This window comes from Neltuma alba, unplaced genomic scaffold (assembly GCF_004799145.2).
Source record: "Neltuma alba isolate B1F8T4 unplaced genomic scaffold, ASM479914v2 tig00004295_pilon, whole genome shotgun sequence".
NCBI classification, from domain to species: Eukaryota; Viridiplantae; Streptophyta; class Magnoliopsida; order Fabales; family Fabaceae; genus Neltuma; species Neltuma alba.
Genome location: NW_021633644.1, coordinates 18,119 through 38,177, shown reverse-complemented (window position 1 = coordinate 38,177; position 20,059 = coordinate 18,119). Strand labels below are relative to the sequence as shown.

General features: G+C 31.6%; 1 protein-coding gene across 1 annotated transcript; it reads right to left on the bottom strand.

Annotated features, from left to right (window-relative positions):
* Positions 1 to 9,401: 9,401 nt before the first annotated feature.
* Positions 9,402 to 11,966, bottom strand: LOC114744239 (probable disease resistance protein At1g61300). Its single transcript, XM_028932426.1, has one exon. The coding sequence runs from the start codon at positions 11,964 to 11,966 to the stop codon at positions 9,402 to 9,404; it is 2,565 nt and encodes an 854-aa protein (XP_028788259.1).
* Positions 11,967 to 20,059: the final 8,093 nt, after the last annotated feature.

The window sequence follows — 20,059 nt, the reverse complement described above, 5'->3', positions numbered from 1 at the left end:
AGATTGGATAGACAGAAAGACCACTTAACATCCATATTTTGTAGTTGCTGCCTTGCTTTTATGTTTTCTTCCTCCATGTGATACCTTTCTCTCTTCACTGCATCGAACTGGTTTATCAGCCCCATTGTCTCAAAAACACTCTTCTTCTTCTGTTCTTTGAGAGATAACAGTTCAATCTCACACTCTTGAATTTCTTTTTCCTTCCTATACACTTCAGCCTGAATCTTAGAGATTTTCTCCTTCAACTCTGCTTCTTTTTGCTGAGCCTCGGCCAAAGAACTCTCTTTATTGTGAATTTTAGATAGAAGAAATGTGGCTGCTTCCTTTCTCTTTGAACCTTCTTCAGTGATAAGCTTCTCTTTTCGTTCAAGCTCGTTGAATGTGTCAATAGAGGCATAGGCTTGCGTGGAGGAAGATAGAACAGTTTGGATTTCTTGTTGCAGAGAGTGAATTGTAGCTTGAAGACCATGAGAGGGAGCTCCTTCTTCAGAACAATGGGAGGATAAGATGTTGAGAGCATTCTCAAGGCGAAGTTTGCTCTCTTCGGAGCAAGTTATTTCACTCAGACTCATCTTCAATGAGGCTTCCAAGTCAGTGAGAGCCTTCTTCAACTCGTTATCATCTCGAAGAGCTGCAATTTTGGATACATCAGGTATGTGAACTTCCATTTCAGCACCTTCGTCCATTATTCGGAACAATCTCATCAGATCATCTTCTGCAAATTGCTTCTGGTTTCCTTGGTCAAACTTAATTTGTTTCCCAGCGGAGGTCTCTGGTTTCTCCATCGTTTTATCCTGTTGAAGTGAATCAAATGAAGCAACCATTATTGTAACCAACAGGATATAATGAATTAAAATGCGTTTCCTCCCGCATATTTATGTCTAAGCAAAGGAAACAGAGTTATTAATTGTTGACCTTCTTAATCAGGTGCAGATTGAAAAGAATTGTTCATACTAGTTAGTTTATTTAGGTATTAGATTGAAAAGAAGGTGATATATAGTGGAATCAAAATACGCTCCTGTTGCTTCATAAAAACAGAGCACCAGTTGATTATCAAATTGTTCCATTCTAGCATTAGGTATATGCCAGTTTTAAAGAATAAAATTTCATCCCTAAACCAATGCAATAAAATGAAGGCTTACTTGTGCAGTGTGATCGGTAATAGCAGAGATCTCTGACTCCATTTCCACGTGGGATGCTGAAGTTGCTATTTGAGGCTTTTTGGGAGATGAGATTGAAGAGATCTAAAAGCATAGAAATAGAAAGATGAATTTGAATGGAAGCCAATAATGTATTAATAATGCAAATGTATTAGAAACCAAATATTTACTCGTGGAGAGGTCTTTCCAAAGAAATAGATGCTGGTATCATCAATACCATTTCATTTGATGTTTCTTTGGAAGAAAATTCTTTGATAGGTTCTTCAACTCTTTGAGCAGCTTCATTGGGGGTTCTATTTTCTCCAGGTGCTTGTTGATCACCCATTGGTTCCTTTCCACATAAATCGTAAGCAAATTAAGGAATGAATAAAAACAAGACATTTATGTAAAGCTAAAATGAATGCAGCAAGCTTACCTCAGAAGGAGTTAGTGTGTAAGGTTCTTCAGTTTTCGGTTTTGAATAAGCTGATGAACTTTCTTTGTCATGCTTCTCAAATGAAGGACCTTCTCCAAAAATTGCTTTGAGATTCTGCCCGACGTCAAATGATATGTAAGCTTAAGAATTATTTCTGTGACACTAAAACATTGTAGATAATATAATCTTCTGTCAAATGTTAGCATTTTGTGAATCATTACAACGCATATCATATCCTGATTTTGACAGTGCTTGTTGATTCAACCCATATAAGGAAGGATAATATTCTTACATATGAGCTCATTTTCTTAAACAATGGCAAATGTTGTTGGGGATGTGTTGCTTAATTCTGAATTCATGATTTGATTTGATTTATTAGCTTCATCTAGTTTACAACCTTGTTGAACAATTGGCTCCATTGTTTCCTTATCTATTGCAAAGCATAGAGAAGTTACTTTTATTGCCATCTCTTTATATTCTTTACTTGCGAAATTTTATACTTCCTTCAATTTTATATATAGGTTACTATCTTAAAAAAATGATCTCTTTTTGTAAGCCATTTGCATAATAAAAAAGACTATAGGTTACTATTATTCTCTTTTAATTTTAGCCTTTTGCAATTTTCTAGGGATAAGAGGTTGCATATGAGAAAGATAATTGTTTTTAAAGATGATGCATTCAATAATGTACCTACTTCTTCTTGGTTGGTGAGATAATTAAAAGTTACTTATGTATAGGATTGGATCAGGGAGTACTATATACTATTTTATTGAAATGAGTAGTTCACTAAACATATAAGTGAAGGGTAGTCATTGTGGGCATATATGAGAAATAGGAACCGACCTAACTATCTAAACTTACAATCTGTTGGTATCTTAAATCTGTTTTAAGTTTACTGTTAGTGTCCACTTTGATAACCAAGCTATGCATTAGAGGCTCTTACCAGCTCTTATCTATAAAACAAATATGCATTAGAGGCTCTTACCAGCTCTTATCTATAAAACAAAATCATTATTATTATAAGGCATTTCCACTTCCACATGACTATGTATTCGGGGAAATATATATATGTATGTATGTATGTATGTGTATATATCAGTGGAAGCATAAATTGAAGAACAATCCTTACCATGTCTGAACTAGACGACGGAGTTGTTGAGAGTTTTTCTTCGACAATTCCACTTGTTGATGCAATGGTATCCTATGTAACTCGTAAAATATGAATGGGTTACTAAAAATGTTAAAATAATTAAGAAGCATATGGTATAGTAATTTAAAGAGAACTCTTTATTGGTTCGAGTCCTTGTTAGAGGCTACCAATGTACATACCTCTGTCAAATTTGGCAAATTACTTTTTGTTTTGTGTGTTGTGGAGTCTCTTATGGCAATTTCCTTTGATACTTCCTCACTCTAAACATCAACAAAAAGATATAAAAAGAAGATAAGCTGAGTTTTTATGGTGTTGATCACCATAATAAATCGAATTAGCACACAAATATTAAAAAAACACTTGATTTATTTGGAACAATGAATAAAACAGTGAGGTAAGAGAGAAATCAATTGTTGATTTCATAAGTGTAGTTAGTTATAGGAAAAGTATGATATGCATACTTTTTCAAAATTTGGTGAACCATTATTCTGTTGGGGCACTTTTGAGTCCTTTTTCATGTCTTCTTCTAATGATTCCTCTTCTTCGATCTGAAAAATAATAGAAGATATATTAGTTTACAATCAATATCAACTTTGATTCCTACAAGGTATATGAGAGGCTCTTGCAAACTCCTATATAAACTAAAAACAATATCATTACTATTAAACCCTTTCCACTTCTGCATTGCTGCATAATTGAGAATTGTTAAATGAAAATGCAAGTGAAAGTATTTGTTGAGAAATGAGTTGTTAAGAAGTTTATGACATTGTTTGATTATCGTGAAGTTGTTGAGAATAACACAAACATTTGGTCCAAAATGGTTAAGAATAAATCTGCTAAGCCCAGCAATGTCAAACCTAAACATCTCAAGCCTAAATCGTCAGAACATACTAGAAGACCCTTATATTTTCATTAGCTATTGATATAATTGCTTGAAACGTGTATTTCATGCTCTGTAATTATTGTTTTTATTCCTTTTTCTCTATTAACTCAATAGATGGATTATGCTTGTGTACTATATTATGTGATCTTCTTCAATAAGCATGCCCGACAAATCATGCTAAAATGTGTTAGGTCTCTTGCCAGAGTTGACTCTGATTTCTCAGAGCAGGGTATAAAAAAAAATAGTGAGTTGAGGTCATAATAAAGATTGTAGTCTTAGCCCACTAAACAGGAAAAATTGGGGGCTTCTGCTAAAATATTAGTAGCGAGGGAAACTTTTATTCATGTATTGGTCAATTTTATTTTTACTTAATCTTGGTATAAAAATTATCACTTCTCATCTCCCTGTTTTTTTTTTCCTTCCGATCTCTTAAGCTGATTAAGCTAACACATAATTGTTACAATTAATCAATTTAACTAATTTTTTTTTAAAACTTTGATTCCTAAAGATGCATCGTAGGCTCTTGCAAACTCTTGTATAAAAAAACGAAATCATTACTATTAAACCCCTTCCACTTCTGCATTGCTACATAACTAAGAGTCGTTAAAACGAAAATAGAAATGAAATTATTTTGTTGAGAAATGAGTTGTTAAGAAGTTTACTTTACAAAATAAACTTTACAAATCAAACTAAAATTTGAAACAAAGGAATAAGAAAATTGTAAGAATGTGTTGGCTTGGTAACACACACTCTTTTTTGTTATGGTATTGACTATTATTGTGAGGTCTCTCTCCAGATCTTCCTTTAATTCCACATAATAATAATGTCAAACAAAATAGTGAGTTGAAGTCATTATTAATAAAAAGAATAGTTAATATACGGATCCTTATAATTTTAACTAATTTTTAATTAGGTTCATATAATTTTTTTCTTGTTATCAAGTCCTTATACTTTCACTTGTTTTATTTAGGCTCTTGTAGTTTTTTTTTTTTTTAATCTTTTCATCAAGTTCTTATAGTTTCATTTGATATTCAATCATGCGTCTGAAAATTTTTATTCTTTATTCTATAAGTTCCAATAATATTCTTAGGTAATAATTTTATTTTATAGTTCTTTTAAACTTTTGAATTAAACATATATCCATGTTCATTTTATAATAATATTTTTATTTATTATTATAACCATAAGATTTGAATTATAATAATAAAATTTTCTAAAATCGTAATATAATTGAAACCAATTTATAATTTATTATTCGAATCATTTAATAATTAATAATTATTTAATTATTTTTATAATTAAATAAAAATTAATTTAAATTTATTATTAATAAATTATATTTTAATATTATTTATTTAATTAATTTAAGATAAATTAATAAATCAAATTAAAAATATACAAAGATCTGATAAAATTATGTGAAATTATAAGCACCCAACAAAGAGAGAAAAAACTACAAGGACCTAAATAAAATCAAGCAGAGATATAATGACCTGATTAAAAATTGTTTGAAATTATAAGGACATGCAAATTAATTATTCATTAACAAAATTGTAATCTTAACCACAAAATAGGAAAAAGCGGTGGATGTTGTATGGAATTTCCGCCAAAATCAGTAGCGAGGGAAATTTTTATTCATGTATTGGTCAATTTATACCAAAATTTGCAGTTATTGTTATTAACCCTTTCTCTATAATTTCTCAACAAAGCATAATGCATTTACCTCTGACGATTTTGGTGAAACTATAGAGTCTTCTTTAATAACCTCGGATGCCTTGTGACTCATGGATTGCCATGCCTCCTGAACAATCACAAAACATATAAGAAAAGATGAAATGAGTTGAACTCTGATCATTAAACTTTACGAATTAAATCAAGCTAAAATTTGGAATAAGGGAAGAATAATATGTAAGAGAGGATGTGCTGGCTTGGTACCACACACGCTTATTCTGTTACTGACTATTGCTAGGTCTCTCTTCAGATTTGCTGAAACTTTTATTCATGTATTGGTCAATTTGATTTTTAGTTAATCTTGGTGTAAAAATTATCATTTCTCATCTCCCTGTTTTTTTTCCATCTCTTTAAGCTGATTAAGCCATTTTATTAAGTTTGATGCTAACCTTAAGAGCCCATGAAGAAATATCTTCTGCGAAGTATGTAGTCTTCATTAGACAGTGTACGATATAATGCTTGCACTGCCAAAACAAAACAATTACATTATTATGAGAACAAATTGTAGCAATTAGTAGTTGTAATGAATTAGCTCTGTAAATGCTTACTTTCTTCGAAGATAGCATCATAAGCTGAAGCTGAAGAAATAGCAGGACAATGATGCACAAGACGGATTTTCACAGTCTGAAAATCAATCCCTTGACCGATAGTATGAAGGGTTGGCAGGTTTACTAGTCTTATTGCAACTAGTTTTGGAAGCACATCCTCTAAGACCAGCTTCTGTCCCTCTACCTGCCTCCATCCAAATACTTGCCCAAGCTGAGGGGCATCTTCTATATACACATACAAGAGTTGTGGAAGCTTGCCACATGACATAGGGAACAAGCATTTCAAACTTATGCAATGCGTCACTTTTATTTTGCGTAGCTCTGGGAAACATACTTGATGCAGAGTCATAGGATTTTTGTGATTCTCTTCATCCTCCATAATGCTCACTAGCTCCTCACACTCTGATATCTCTAACCTTTTTAGTTTTTGCAGCCATCTTGAGGTAGATGCGCAGAAGATAAATTTCAAATGCTTGCATCCCTGGATATTTAGGTCGGAAAGATTTTGAAAGCTCATGTAAATAATAGGTTCCACACCAATATCCTCCAACTTGGGCAATCCTTGCGTGTTGGAAAGCGGTTTACCTTTCTTCTCAAGAGGTAATGCCTGTGGGTATCATTAAGATATATTAGTATTAATGATTTTCTTAGTTGATCAATCATAAATTAACTAGAAAAAGAAGTCGGAAGGAGGTTTACCTTTCTCCTTGACTGATCTTCTTGTCTTTTATGCCCATCAACCAATAAGTCCATCAAAGTTTTCAAACGTGGGCATTCATTCAACCAAATATCTTCTAGATATAGTTCCTTCACATAATAGTTTTTAGCACAAATGCCAACCATATTTGGTAAATCATCAAGGTCTAGCTTTTTCAGAGCTGGGAGATTAATATCAAACTGAACATTAAGATTCTCATCAGCACGGCATTTTCCAAATACATGTGTCAACATTCCAGCCCCGGTGATCACAGATTCTAAATGCTTCAAGTCTTTTGAATAAAAAGCTGGGAAAATGTATTCCAAGTGGCTACAGCCATAAACTTCAACCTCCCGTAAGTTTGGGAAAATAGAGTTAACATTCCCACGATCATGACCATGCTCCTCATCTGTTACTATGTGCTCTAGTGCATCGCAATTTCCAACTTCCAACCATTCCAGCAATTTCAATGATGAGGCAATGGATGGCGTAAAGAGTGACTTTAACTCAGAAAATCCATCTATCACTATCTGTCTCAAACTTCTACATGGGTATAATGGTGGCATGAAAAGACCATGAGCTCTGTTGACAACATATTTCACCTTTAATGCCTGTATTCCATACAAACATGTGAGGATTCTTCATCTTTCATCAATTGAAAATGAATGGTACAAGTTATGGTACAGGCTTAATGTTCAAACTTTTCTGATATTACAAGAAAGATCTACTATATATGAACAAATTGGGAAAAATTAAAGAGAACAGCCCACACAAAATAATATTTATTGAAGAGATATTTAAATTTGTAATATAAGGAACAAATATAAAACTGTAATTTCAAAAATAATAAACTATTCCTAACTAAATTCTTAAATTTTCTCTAACCACATCTCACATACGCTCCCTCCGTGTTTTAGGGATCAACTCCTATAATACATAACAACAAATTTCGTATTTTAACAATATTGGATTAAAAGTAAAATTGTATCACTTTCAACATAAATCAACGAATCAGAAGAACAAATGAGCTTCGTAAGTTGGTTTCATATGATTTTTGAGGGAGATATATGGTGGCATAAAAATAATGTAGAAATCAAATTGATCAAATATTACTCATAAAGTTTTTCATAGCTATAATTTTTATCTGCACACTATTTCTTATTTGTCATCAATTTTCATAATCTTTTTGTTTTGTTTTTTCTCGATCTTGGTATGTTTGTATTAAAGTAAATGGTAATAAAAAAAAACATTTAAAGATGAAAAAATTCTAAGAAATATCTCTAAAATTTCAAAATCTCAAATAAAAAATGACTACAAAAATATGTTGTCATTTACTTCTCCAATGTTATCAATTGTTATTAAAGTGTAGCAAACATGACCGATTTAGAATTTTAAAATTCAAAGGTAATTCTTTGGGATTCTCCCTTTTAAAATTAAGGGAATGGAAAATTTTAGGTAAAAATAAATATTAATAATGTTATTTAATTAATTATTTTCTATGTTCAAAAATTGAAATTGGTCAAAATATTTATAAAAGTTCTAATTCTATTTATTGAAATGAATTAAAATATATCTGTTTAAATTTAAATATATATAAAAAAAATATGGTAAAACGATTTATAAAAAATAAGTCAAGAAAGAGATATTTGGGGGAAAAAAGAGGGCTTTCAATTGCAACTTAAAAATTAACTATTGATAGCACAATTCATGTAGATGAATGATTTTACTTATTGTGTGTTTAGAGATATAAGATATTTTAGATAGATTAATATAAATGATTTTGACTGATTTTAATAAATTTCGTTTCAAATATTGATGAGAAAAGGATTATTCAAAATTTTAGTTTAAATTAAGGATTGTTAGGGACTTAGGGATAATTTATTATATTTTAAATTTATATTTTAGTATTTGCTTCTTATAATCAGATCTTTTTTAGTAAATATTACTTTTTTTGGGGTCCTTCCCCCAATTTTCCCAACAAAATTAAGTTCTTCTACAATCTGTAATTTATAAACAGACAAATTTTCGAGTGGGTAGCGTATAGAGGAAGACCCAAAGCAGTGTAAATATAATGTGCAAAAAAAAAAACGTGCAAGTAATTTGCAGCATATAATTGAGCGAATTTTTTGGTTTTTGCCAACCGTGCCTAGTGTCTCAATTAGATGGAAAAAAAGAGAAATGCAAAATTAATTTTGTTACTTTAAGACAAATTGATATTCTCATCATATATACAAGAAGTTCAGCAAAGCATATTTGGGTGATTCATACATTATTACAAATAAAGATTTAAAACAAAATAGAGTAACAGATATTACCTGATTATGGTTTGATTGAGTGTCCATGGGAGCATAAGTGTGACGTATAGTTGAGGCTTTTGGTTTTGCCCAAAAACAACATAGATGACCCCTTGATAGACTGCTATTGCTGTCTACTTTTGCACTTGGAGATGACTTTTGAACTTCATCAGAACAAGGCTGTGGGAAATAACATTCTGCATATATGTTGATGAAATTCGGTGCCTCATAAATTGTCAATACTTCCAGCAACTGGAGGATGGCTCCTTTCCCCATTTGGTGCAAATCTTTGTGGTCCGGATATTGCCCAAATACGTATTTTAGTTTCTCACAATCGTCAATCTGCATACTTTCTAGTAGTGGAAGGTCTTCACAAAAACATATTGGCAATATAAATTCTAATTCAGCACAGTCGTTGATCGTCAGATCCTTCAATTTTGGCAACATTGAGTCATGACTCTTTTGATTAGGATCCTGATCATCCATAGTCTCTGCTACTATGTATTTCAACTTCAAACATCTTCTAATTTCCAGTTTTTCCAACTGCTTTAGACTCTGTGTTGTGGATGCATGAAAAAGGCATGTCATTGAACATTATATAATATATGGACTTAAGATTACACAGCTCTAACTTGCCATCAAATAACGTGCCTTCCAATTTTTCACATGTAGATAAATGCAACTCCTTCAATTGCTTCAAAAAGTCAACAGGATAAGGCCCATGGCATAGTTCTCTCACATCCACAGAAGAAAGCATCAGTTCAACCAACTTGGAGAAGATAGCCACACCAGGTCGAAGATTCTCGGTATGGATTAGGCACTTTATCTCATTCATTGAATGCAAAGAGAACCTAGTTAATTGATCTTTCATGTTGTCATCCTCCACAGATAAGATGTCCGGAACAATATTTGTCCATCCTCTGTTGTGGTAATCTCCTCCTAAAATCAAAACTTCTGCTCTTGCCACTAGGAGTTTAAATATTTCGTTGGTGAAGTCTACTCTTAAGTCCCGTGAATCAAAATATCTAGGTATTAAAAAATCCACTTTATAATCACTAAAATAAACCGGACCCCTTATGTGATACCTTTGCAATCTAGGAAGTGTTGTAATTTGCCTGTCATCATCATCCACATGATTTGAAGCATAATACAGCTCCTGTAACTGAAAGCAACTTCCAATCACTTCAAAAGGATTATTTCTTCCAGTAAAAGAACAGTTCACCATCTCCAACAATCTCAATTTTTGAAGTTCTTTAATTTCTTTTGGCAATTCAATAATCGAACAATTGTTCAATTCAAGGCTCTCAAGGTCTTTTAGATTTGCCAAAATAGATATATCTCCTAATGACTTAAAATTCTTTATGGCCAAAGTTCGAACACTTGTCAATGACAAAGGTGATTGAAATAAGGAAGCAGCTGAAATTTCCAAATCTGATGAACTCATTAAAGCCAAAATTTTAAGGTTCTCCATCCCTTCAAAGGGAGCATCGGGAACTTTGACCCTAGGAGAATTTGCATCATTTATCCAAAGTAAAAGAACCTCAAGCTTTTTGCCATCAAAATGATTCCGAAAGTCAACTATGTTCCAAGATGAATATTGGATGTTTTCTATTAAAGTTGAGTTAGAATTGATGCCCGCTTGAATCTGTTTGTTTCCAATCCATAGAGCTACCTCCCGAACCAAGTCATGCATTTTGACACATTCATTCTCAACCTTCAATAACAAACAGGAATCTAAGAGCTCATTTTTAATTGGAGTAAAATGACTTCTTGCAATAGAGTATATGTTAGCTTCCCCACAAAGGCCAACACCTATAGCTATCCTGGTTAAAAGTTCTATAGGTATTTCATAATCTTCTGGGAAGAGAGAGCACAAGAGGAAGAGTTTTTGAGCCTTTTCATTCCTGAGATTATCATAGCTTAATCTCAAAGAGTTATAAGCCTGTTTTAAATCTTCTGGAACATCGTGAATTCCCTCATGATTCTGCAATCTTTTCAAACTATCCTGCCATTCCTGTAAAGGCCTAGACTTTAGTGCACTTGCCACTGCTACAATTGCAACTGGTAAACTTCCACACTCCTTCACAATACCTAAAGCCGCATCCTTGAGTCCATTGGAAGCACCATCTATGCTCTCGTCAGCATAAGATAGGAAAAGATTAACTGCATCCTCGTCATTTAAGACCTTAAGTTCAATAGTCTCATGGCATCCCATACCTCTACAAACTCTCCAATCACGTGTGGTTAGCAAAACAGCACAATGACCCTTGCCATGGCGGCCCAGAGGAATCCCAATATCTCGCGGTGTAAGCTTTTCCCACATGTCATCTAGTATTATAAGTACCTTTTCTCCACCTTCTGCTATTCTTTTCCACAATTCTTGTGCTTGCTCAGATTCATCCATTCCTTCAGTTAGAGGCAAATCTAACTGTTTTGCAATGTTGCCCTGAATCTTTTTCAAGCTTACATCCTTTGAGACAACACTGAAGATGACCTTATCAAACAACTTTGATTCTGCAACATCTTTACCTACTTCTATTGCCATTGTGGTCTTCCCTGTTCCGCCTAGCCCGTACAATCCAATCATAAAGTTGTTGTCATCATTCAATGCCTCCTTCAGCTTCTGAGAGATCAACTTTCTATCCTCAAAAGTGATAAAATTTGGAGAAGAATAGAACCCGATGCCTGGAAGCCCAGTTGAACGAGCAACACGAGCGAAGTTACTCTGTTCCATCAGTCGTTTAATCTTTTGCGTCTTCCCTTCAAGCTCCTTGCCTCGCTTGTACTGCCAAAAGCAATTAGTGGCCAAACCAAACCATTTCTTCTTTCCTTTTGTGTCTTCTTCTATGAGATCTTTGGCTCTGCCTAACCACAGTTCAACCTCATCTTCAACCTGATTCTCATTTCTGTGGTTGGCTTCTTTAATATTCTTAAGCACTGTGTTTCTTTTTGCACTCAAACTCGTCTTCTCCTCTTCAAAGTCATCGACATAGGTCTTGTAACAACACAAGTATTTGAGTTCCTTCATTGGTTTATCTACCAATGATTCCGCGACATGGGTGGCCACGCCCTCTCCTATTGCCGCCATCTAACATGCATGGATATGCGATGCAATTAGGGACTGTTGGCTACACTACTATTATAAATGTTTCAACTACACCTACCATATTCTAGATAGCATACAAGAAAAATAATTCTTTTCGTGGTGATGCGTGTAGTGAGTTTTACAGTATGATTGGTCTGCTTTTAAATTCTCAGGAAAGTCTACATCAAAAGGAATGTTATATATGTCTTTTATTTCTTTTATTTTGATCTCCTTTTCAACTACGTATTTTTTTATTTCTTTTATTTTGATCTCCTTAACTAGGATTTCATGACTAAAGAAAATATTATATATGTCTCAAATAAGGGATTTATTTACAAGTAAGTGCCAACGAATTTGTTAAATAAATATTTTCAAGAGTTCCTTGTGAGTCGATTGTAATTAATTTCACTTACAAAATGTCATGTGTGCCTTTTGCCTTTGACAGATGGGTGTTGATTGACTCCTGACAACTTTTGACTAGTCAAAAATTTCCTTAAAATGTTTTTATTGAAATACTTAATTTATACTAATGTACCAGTCAAACAGTACATTATAAATTTACAAGTAAATGTCTAAAAAAATTGATACTTTAATATTTAACACTCAAGCTAATAGATTTATAAGTAAATTTACATGATGTTTTTATTGATTCTTTTACAAATCGATTTGCCGTTCAACTTCTTAAGTTCATGAGTTGATCTATAAATTTATAAACCAACTTCAAAGTTTATAACTTAATAAGTTAAAGAGCACTTATAATTAGGTCCGCTTGTAAATTTAAGAAGATGATTTATTAGTCAGTAAAACACATTTTTTACTTTAAGTAAAATATCCTAACTATCTTTTTTTTTCACCTTAATCACACATGTGCCTCTTTTTATTTTTATATTGGCTAAAGTGTATTTTTAATCATTTAACTCTAAAATTATTAATTTTAAATGATAAGTTTTTGTAGTAATCGTGACTGTTTTAAAATTTAAACTTAATATGTTAACATTTAATAATATTTTATCAACATTTAAAATATTAATATTATCTTTTTTTATTAACGGTTTTAGGATTAAATGACCAAAAATATATTTTTGAAAGTTAAAGAATTAAATTGAAACATTATATAAAGTTAAATAACTAAAAATATACTTTTATATTTTATATTTTAGTCCTGACTGTTAATACTATCAAAGAATATTTTAAACTATTCTAAAAGTATATTTTAAATTAAAAAATACATCAAAATAAATCTTATTTACTACTTGGCTCCTCATCCTACAAAATCTTTATTTATTTATTTTTTTACGATACGCTTCAAGTGACCAACCTAGATCTAATAAATAAAAATAAGTTAAAGAAAGTTTAAGAGACAATGCATATACGTATGTATGTTTGTATACGTTTATAAAAGAAGATGCAAACATAATTCATAAGTATCGTGGAATACAAATTCTTACCTCTCGAAGATTTCTATGTGCGTTACCGCTTGAATTGTTTTCTTGTAAAAGCTTTTTTTCTTTTTTCTTTTTTTTAAAGAAAAGCAATTATGAGTCTATGAGAACAACGATTAGGCAGAAAAAAAAGATTTGAACCCAGCAAATAATATACAAGATATTTTCAAATTTCTTGAAACTTGATGTAAAATGTCGCACATATCCCTTGGCTTTAACTTCCGGTGACAATGGTTTTTTTTAAAAAAAAAAAAAAAATCGCGCTGACCAACCACCAACAACCGCTGCGCGGTCAAAAATATTTTTAATAAAATAGTAAATTTATAATTTACAAAATTGAAACATAGCACATTTACAAGCAAAATTTAACTTCTTAAATTTACACGTAAATTTATATAAAAATAATAATAATTTAATATTTCCAAGTTAACTTCATATATTTAAAGGTAAATTTTCAAACAATAAATTGATTTTTTAACAAAACGAGGATTAAAAGATTATTTAATTTAAAATCATACATTTATTAAAATAAAAAATAGTTAAAATAATATATATTAAACATGGACCATATTTATTTTGATGGTCCAAACGGTAAGCAGCACTGAAATTGAATTAGCTTTACTTGAAGATAATCACCGGTGTAGTAAAACTATAGAGAGATGCAGTATTACGGATAATACACCTAATTTAAAACTTTGTTTGAATACTCAAGCACAAAAGCCTTCCCTAACTTATAATTAAAGTAAATAAGCTATTAAAAAAACAGGTAATGGCAATCTTCCCTTTTTCCCCCCTCAATTTCCTTTCTATTTGGGTCTAAAATGACAACAAAAATCACAAATCTGTAAGTAAGTTTCATGTAACCAATCAGGATTTGATAAATAAAACTGAAGATGTTTAGGAGATTAAATATTTAGTATACATAACCCGCACCTGAGTTGATAGTAGCTGTAAAATTTTTTATAAATAATACTACAATTAAAACTATACACATACTAACCTGGAAATTAACAGGAATCCAAAAACTTCAAAAGCAGGCTTCAGGTGACCAACTAAAGATCTGAAAAATAAAAATAAGTTAAAGAAAGTTTAAGAGACAATGTGTGTGTTACGCACGCACATATATATGTATTAAAAAAAGATATAAATATAATTCATAAGTATAGTGGAGTACAAATACTCACCTCTCAAAAGATGCCTTGGATATAAAGGCCTCTTTTTGTTTTGTTTTTTTGTTTTTATTTTTATTTTTTAAGATAAGGGGACTACGAGAACAACGATTACGGAGAAAAGAAAATTTAAACACAAACTTTTTTTGGGTTTTCTATAAACAACGATAACGATGATCAACCAAAATTAAAGTAGAAAATAATTCAAATTAACACAAAACAAAGTTTAAAAAATACAGGCTCCTTCAATAGACAAACTTTGAAACAGAAGACAAAACTCTAAATCTTTTTCTTTTTTTGGGGAAGAACACAAAAACATCAAAGGGTTTTCGTGATTGAAGAGAGAAATGAAAGCAAAAACAGAGGAAGAGCACAGAAGTTACAGAAAGCAGAAGCAGAAAAGAGCTAGCGTGGCGAATAATAAAGGCGGTGCTATTATAATTAATTATATGATTAAAAGTGTAATGTTGGGATTTGTTAAGGCACAAGCTGGAAACGCAAAAATATCATTGAATCATCAATCAATTAACAAGCCAAAAAGAAGTATATGACAGGGAAGAAGTGAAAATCAGATACACACACACACATATAAGTACACACACACACACACACATGTCGGGTAAAGGAGAGAACCGAAACTAAAGAGAAAAATCGGGTAAAATCTGAAGTCAATTTAAATTTGAAACAAAAAGGTGAGGAAAATTAAAAATATAAAAATAAATATAAGAAAATATATATGTGTGTATATAATAAAGGAGAACTTTATTAATTAAAGCATAAAACGACGATACATAAAAAAGAAAAAATTTAAACAAATATTTTTTTAGCGGGAGATATATTTTTGTCGGTCATTTAAAAAAAATTTAAATAAATAAGTGATGAAAAATTAAAATTATAAAACTTTATAACATAGTCAAAATTAAGAAATTTTATAACATATTAATATATTTGATAATATATGTAAGAAAATTATTTTTCTGATGTATAAAAATTATTTTTAACAGATTTAAATGTTTAAATAATTTTTATATTAAGGGGGTATTTTGATCAAAATAGAAGTTTAAGAGTTAAACTTACTATTAAATGAATGGAAATAAATTTTTAAATATATAAAGAGGGTGTGTGGACCTTACATCTTTTAATTTCAATGAAGATTCATATATGTTTTCATAATAAAAGAATTATGTAATTTAAATAAAATAGAAGAGTGGTTTGTGTATTTTATCCATAAGGAAAAAAGGAAAAGGAGACTTATTTAGCAAGTGGCCTTGTTTGGAGGTTTACGTTGAGATCTAGGGGGTGTTTGACATTCTCAAAATCTCGGTTTCAGAAGCACTTTTCTGTAAAACAAGGTAACCCCCTCCACATATTTACTTCGTAATCCATAAAAGCACTTCTGAAACTATGGTTTGGTTTCTATCCAAACACACCTCTAATCTCAATCCTTGGGTGACCTATCTCAATTGCAAATCCCAGACACGCTCTTAACTTCTACTCCCTCCGTTCCTTATTATAAGAGACATTTGATGCTTATGGCATGTTCCTATATATAAGAGACACTTAAAAATTGTCTATACTTTTTTGTGTTGATTTCCTATTTTACCCGTATTTATTATCTCTAACTCACACTCTCTCTCCCTCCCATTTCTCTTTCTTTTAATAATTTAATTGTTCTCTCTCATGCTCTCTCTCCTTATTAATGAGGGCATTTTTGGAAAAAATATTATACTTTTTACACATTAATTGTTTTTAACTAATTTTAACTATTTTTTTTATTAACGTGTTTCGGTTATTTGTCTCTTATAATAAGGAACAGAGGGAATATTAATTAATTCACTCCCAAATCCAGCTCGGGATGTTCAGTCCAGAAAGAGAAAAAAGATCGGGATATAACATATGGTCATTCAGCCACGCCCCTTCGTTTTCTTTTAGCTCTTATATTCTCCCAAGCGTGTTCTTCACCTCTTCCATCCAGCCGCATCATTCGTCCATCAATTCTCCATCTACTTCCAATTCTACACCGATCATTATTCTCCTTCTCCACTCAACTCACACACCGTCCTTCTCCCTCACCATCATTGCAGTTCGAATTCTTCTCTCTTGGATCAGCCATGGCATGTTTGAAGAAGCTTGTTGGAGCTGAAGAATCCGTGATGCGTGGCTGAACCATTAAACCCTCGGAGTGGTGTTACTATGCTTGACCTATGTTCGTCATAGGGGAGTTGCTTTCTCTATTCTTGATCTCGTCTTCTCTAGTTGTAGTTATCTGAATTCCGGTGTGAGTTTGTACTTGTAACTGAGAAAGAGGTGTTTCAATTGAGGCATTTGTGATTCAAGATTTTTAAACTCATTTTGTGATTCACTCGATAGTTATGTGCTGAAATTGAATTCTTCTTTTTCATTTGCTTGATAAGATTGCTTGTAAGGTGTTTGTGCAATTGCCTCAATGACTTTTGGGTGATTGGTGATCTAGGTTGTGACTTGTTAGTTACTTATCTTGAGAGGAATTAACTCTCAACTAAAATTGAGCTACACATTAGGGGTTTCTTGATGCCTCGTTTGGTGGTAAGGGATTGGAGGGAGGGAGGTGGAATTCATATTTTGAGGTGTCTGGGACTGTGGATCTCACTTTGTCGTGGAACCTAGTTCCATAAGAAATGATCAAACTGAGTTCCATCCCACCACTGATAGAACTGAAATTTAGGGACCATTTTGCCCGAGATATCTGGCCATGGGCCCATGGCAGTGTGTAAGGACAGCAAGGGTGGCTTAACTTGTACCTCGTTGTCCTTTTAATTAGGAAATTAATTCAAGTGAAGCATACGACCCAGGGTGCATATTGGGTGTTAAGCGACTTAGCATCTCACAATTGGGAAATAAAAAAACACCAAGCCAACTAATAAAGCCTGACTAATAAGTTTTTGGTTGACATGATAAGTAGTCTCAGAAAAAAAAAAACAAAGGAAGAAAAGGCCCATTGATTATCAAAGTCCAGCAGCTCAATACTGAGACATGCGGAGCTCGCACCTTTTAAGAAGCCTTTGGAACCTACCAGAAGCAAGCACCAAGAACCACGATAACCACCTTTCCTAACCAGGAGCATGGAGAATGAACCAACCTTATTATGAGACAAGAAGAGAAATGGAAGGCCATCAACAGTAGTGTGTAAACGGAAGAAGAAAGCAAAACCAGAGATGATCAAGTAGACTATGTAGAAACCTCTTCAGACACGGCACTATCTATTCCCTACTTGAAAAAACCATTCAAATCCTCCACATCAATGCCTTGAGAATCAACTCTATTACTTACTCGATGATCATCAAACCTCCTCTTTCCTCGAGCTCGGCTAAAAAACCTATTCCCACCCATAAAGGACAACCCCGAAAGATACTCGGGAGAAGGTAGCTTGGTGAAGATATATATATATATATATATATATATATATATAATATTTATGTGTTTCTTTTGTGAGTTTATAGTATGTTTAAATTGAAATATCTAATAATATAAACATCTACCTTAGTTAATAAATTTATTAAGTTAGCAAATATCAGAGCTTATTGTTAAAGACCACAAATCAAAAATTGGAGAACTCAAAAACCATAAATCTGCTTGGTTCATCATAAGCCGCAACTATAGAATGTCATTGCAAATAATTTGATTTTCCTGAATTTGATTTTTAATTTTTAAATAAATATATAATGACTAAATATATTTATAAATGTTTGTAACAAAAAATTTATTTAAAATTTTTCAATTATAGATTTAAATTATTTATGTAATTTATTGAACTTATATCATTTGTACCATATGATGAACAAATATGTGTTTGAAATATTTTTAACCATTTAAAAAAATAAATAAATATGTTTCAATAAGTCTGACGAAAAATTAAAATTATAAACTTTTATAATATAATCAAATTTAATTAATTTCATACCATATTCGAGAGTTTGAAAATATGTGTATTAAAATTATTTTTTATGTATACAAAATTAGTTTTTTTACCAGTATAAATGTTTAAATAATTTTTATATTAAAGAGGCGTATTTTTTGTCAAAAGAAAATTTTAAGAGCCAAATTCAACAGTCAACTAACATTTGGATAGATATAAATAGAATTTTAAATATAGAAAAAAAATTTTGTAACGTATATTTTAATTTCAAAAGATACTTATGTACAATTTTAAAAAATAATGGAGAAGTTTCTATAATCTACGATTATAGAAACTTCACCATTAGCTGGAACGGAGGGAAGGAAGGTGTAACGCGGAGGGAGGGGATTCCATTGGATGAAGGATAGATAGTCATGAAATTGGTGACGGAATATTTTTATTGCATGACAAGTATTTTAGCGATAACAATTGGAGATGGAATAGTGACGTAAATGTTACTTCCATAAATTAGTTACAAAATGGGAATTGGTCATTTTTAAAGATAGCAATGAGCTTTTACATATCACTAATTTCTGTTAGTAAATATTTTGTGACGAAATTAGTGATAAATTAGGACCGGATTGTTTACGACAAAATAATCCTATCAATAATTTTAATCATGAAATTAGCGATAGAATAAAATTTGGTCACTAAATTTTATTACTAATTTATTGTCTCTAATCATTAATATAAGGTTTAATAAGAGTTTTAATTTAGTTCTAAATATAAGATTTCAATTCATTTTTTTTATATTTATCTATTTTGTCCCAAAGTAATCTCTATGGTAATTATAAGAATTATTTCAACACAAATAATTAATAAATATATTATAAATAACTAATTTAACTAATTTTTTTAATATTCATAAAAAAAACAATGTGGTTGGAGAGCTTATAATATCACTGTTATGAAATTGTATACATACCTCTTGTGCAAGTATTTCTAGCCCTCTGATCGGAGAGGGCTCTTCTTTTTATTCTTCCTTTGACTCTAATAAAAAAAACAACATGTTGATTCAAATGTTGAGAAAAATTAAGGAAATAACCTACGCTGTAATGACATAAAAAGTTAAAATAAAAATAATCACGTGAAAATTGGATATAATCATGTCCAAATTTCAAAGTGGAGAGTACAAGTACTTACCTCTTATATATCCTCAGATGTCAACGCCTCTCCGCTTGCACGATGCTTTTGATGGAATTCGATATCCCTCTTTTTTCCTTTTCTTAACAATAAATGAAAACAGCAACGATTGATGGATAGGTACCGTGCTGAATTTTTTTTTTTTTTTTTTTTTGGAAACCAGAACCAGAAGAACAGCAGAAACCTTAGTAACCGGAGAGGAAAAAAAAGCGAAAACAGGAATTCAAGTAGAACACACAATTTTTTTTCCCTTTTTTTAAAGAAAGACAAATAAAAAGAACTGAAAAGAAGAGCACACAATTTTTTTATGTCAATGTCTTGACGATGGATGGAAGTAGAGAAGAAAGTGAAAGGAGAGGATCGAAGTACAGAGGAGGAGGGCAAACAGAGTGTTAAAGACGAAGCACA

What these genes read in the sequence shown, in the direction of transcription:
- LOC114744239 (XM_028932426.1), bottom strand. Translation starts at nt 11,966, where the DNA reads ATGGCGGCAATAGGAGAGGGCGTGGCCACCCATGTCGCGGAATCATTG.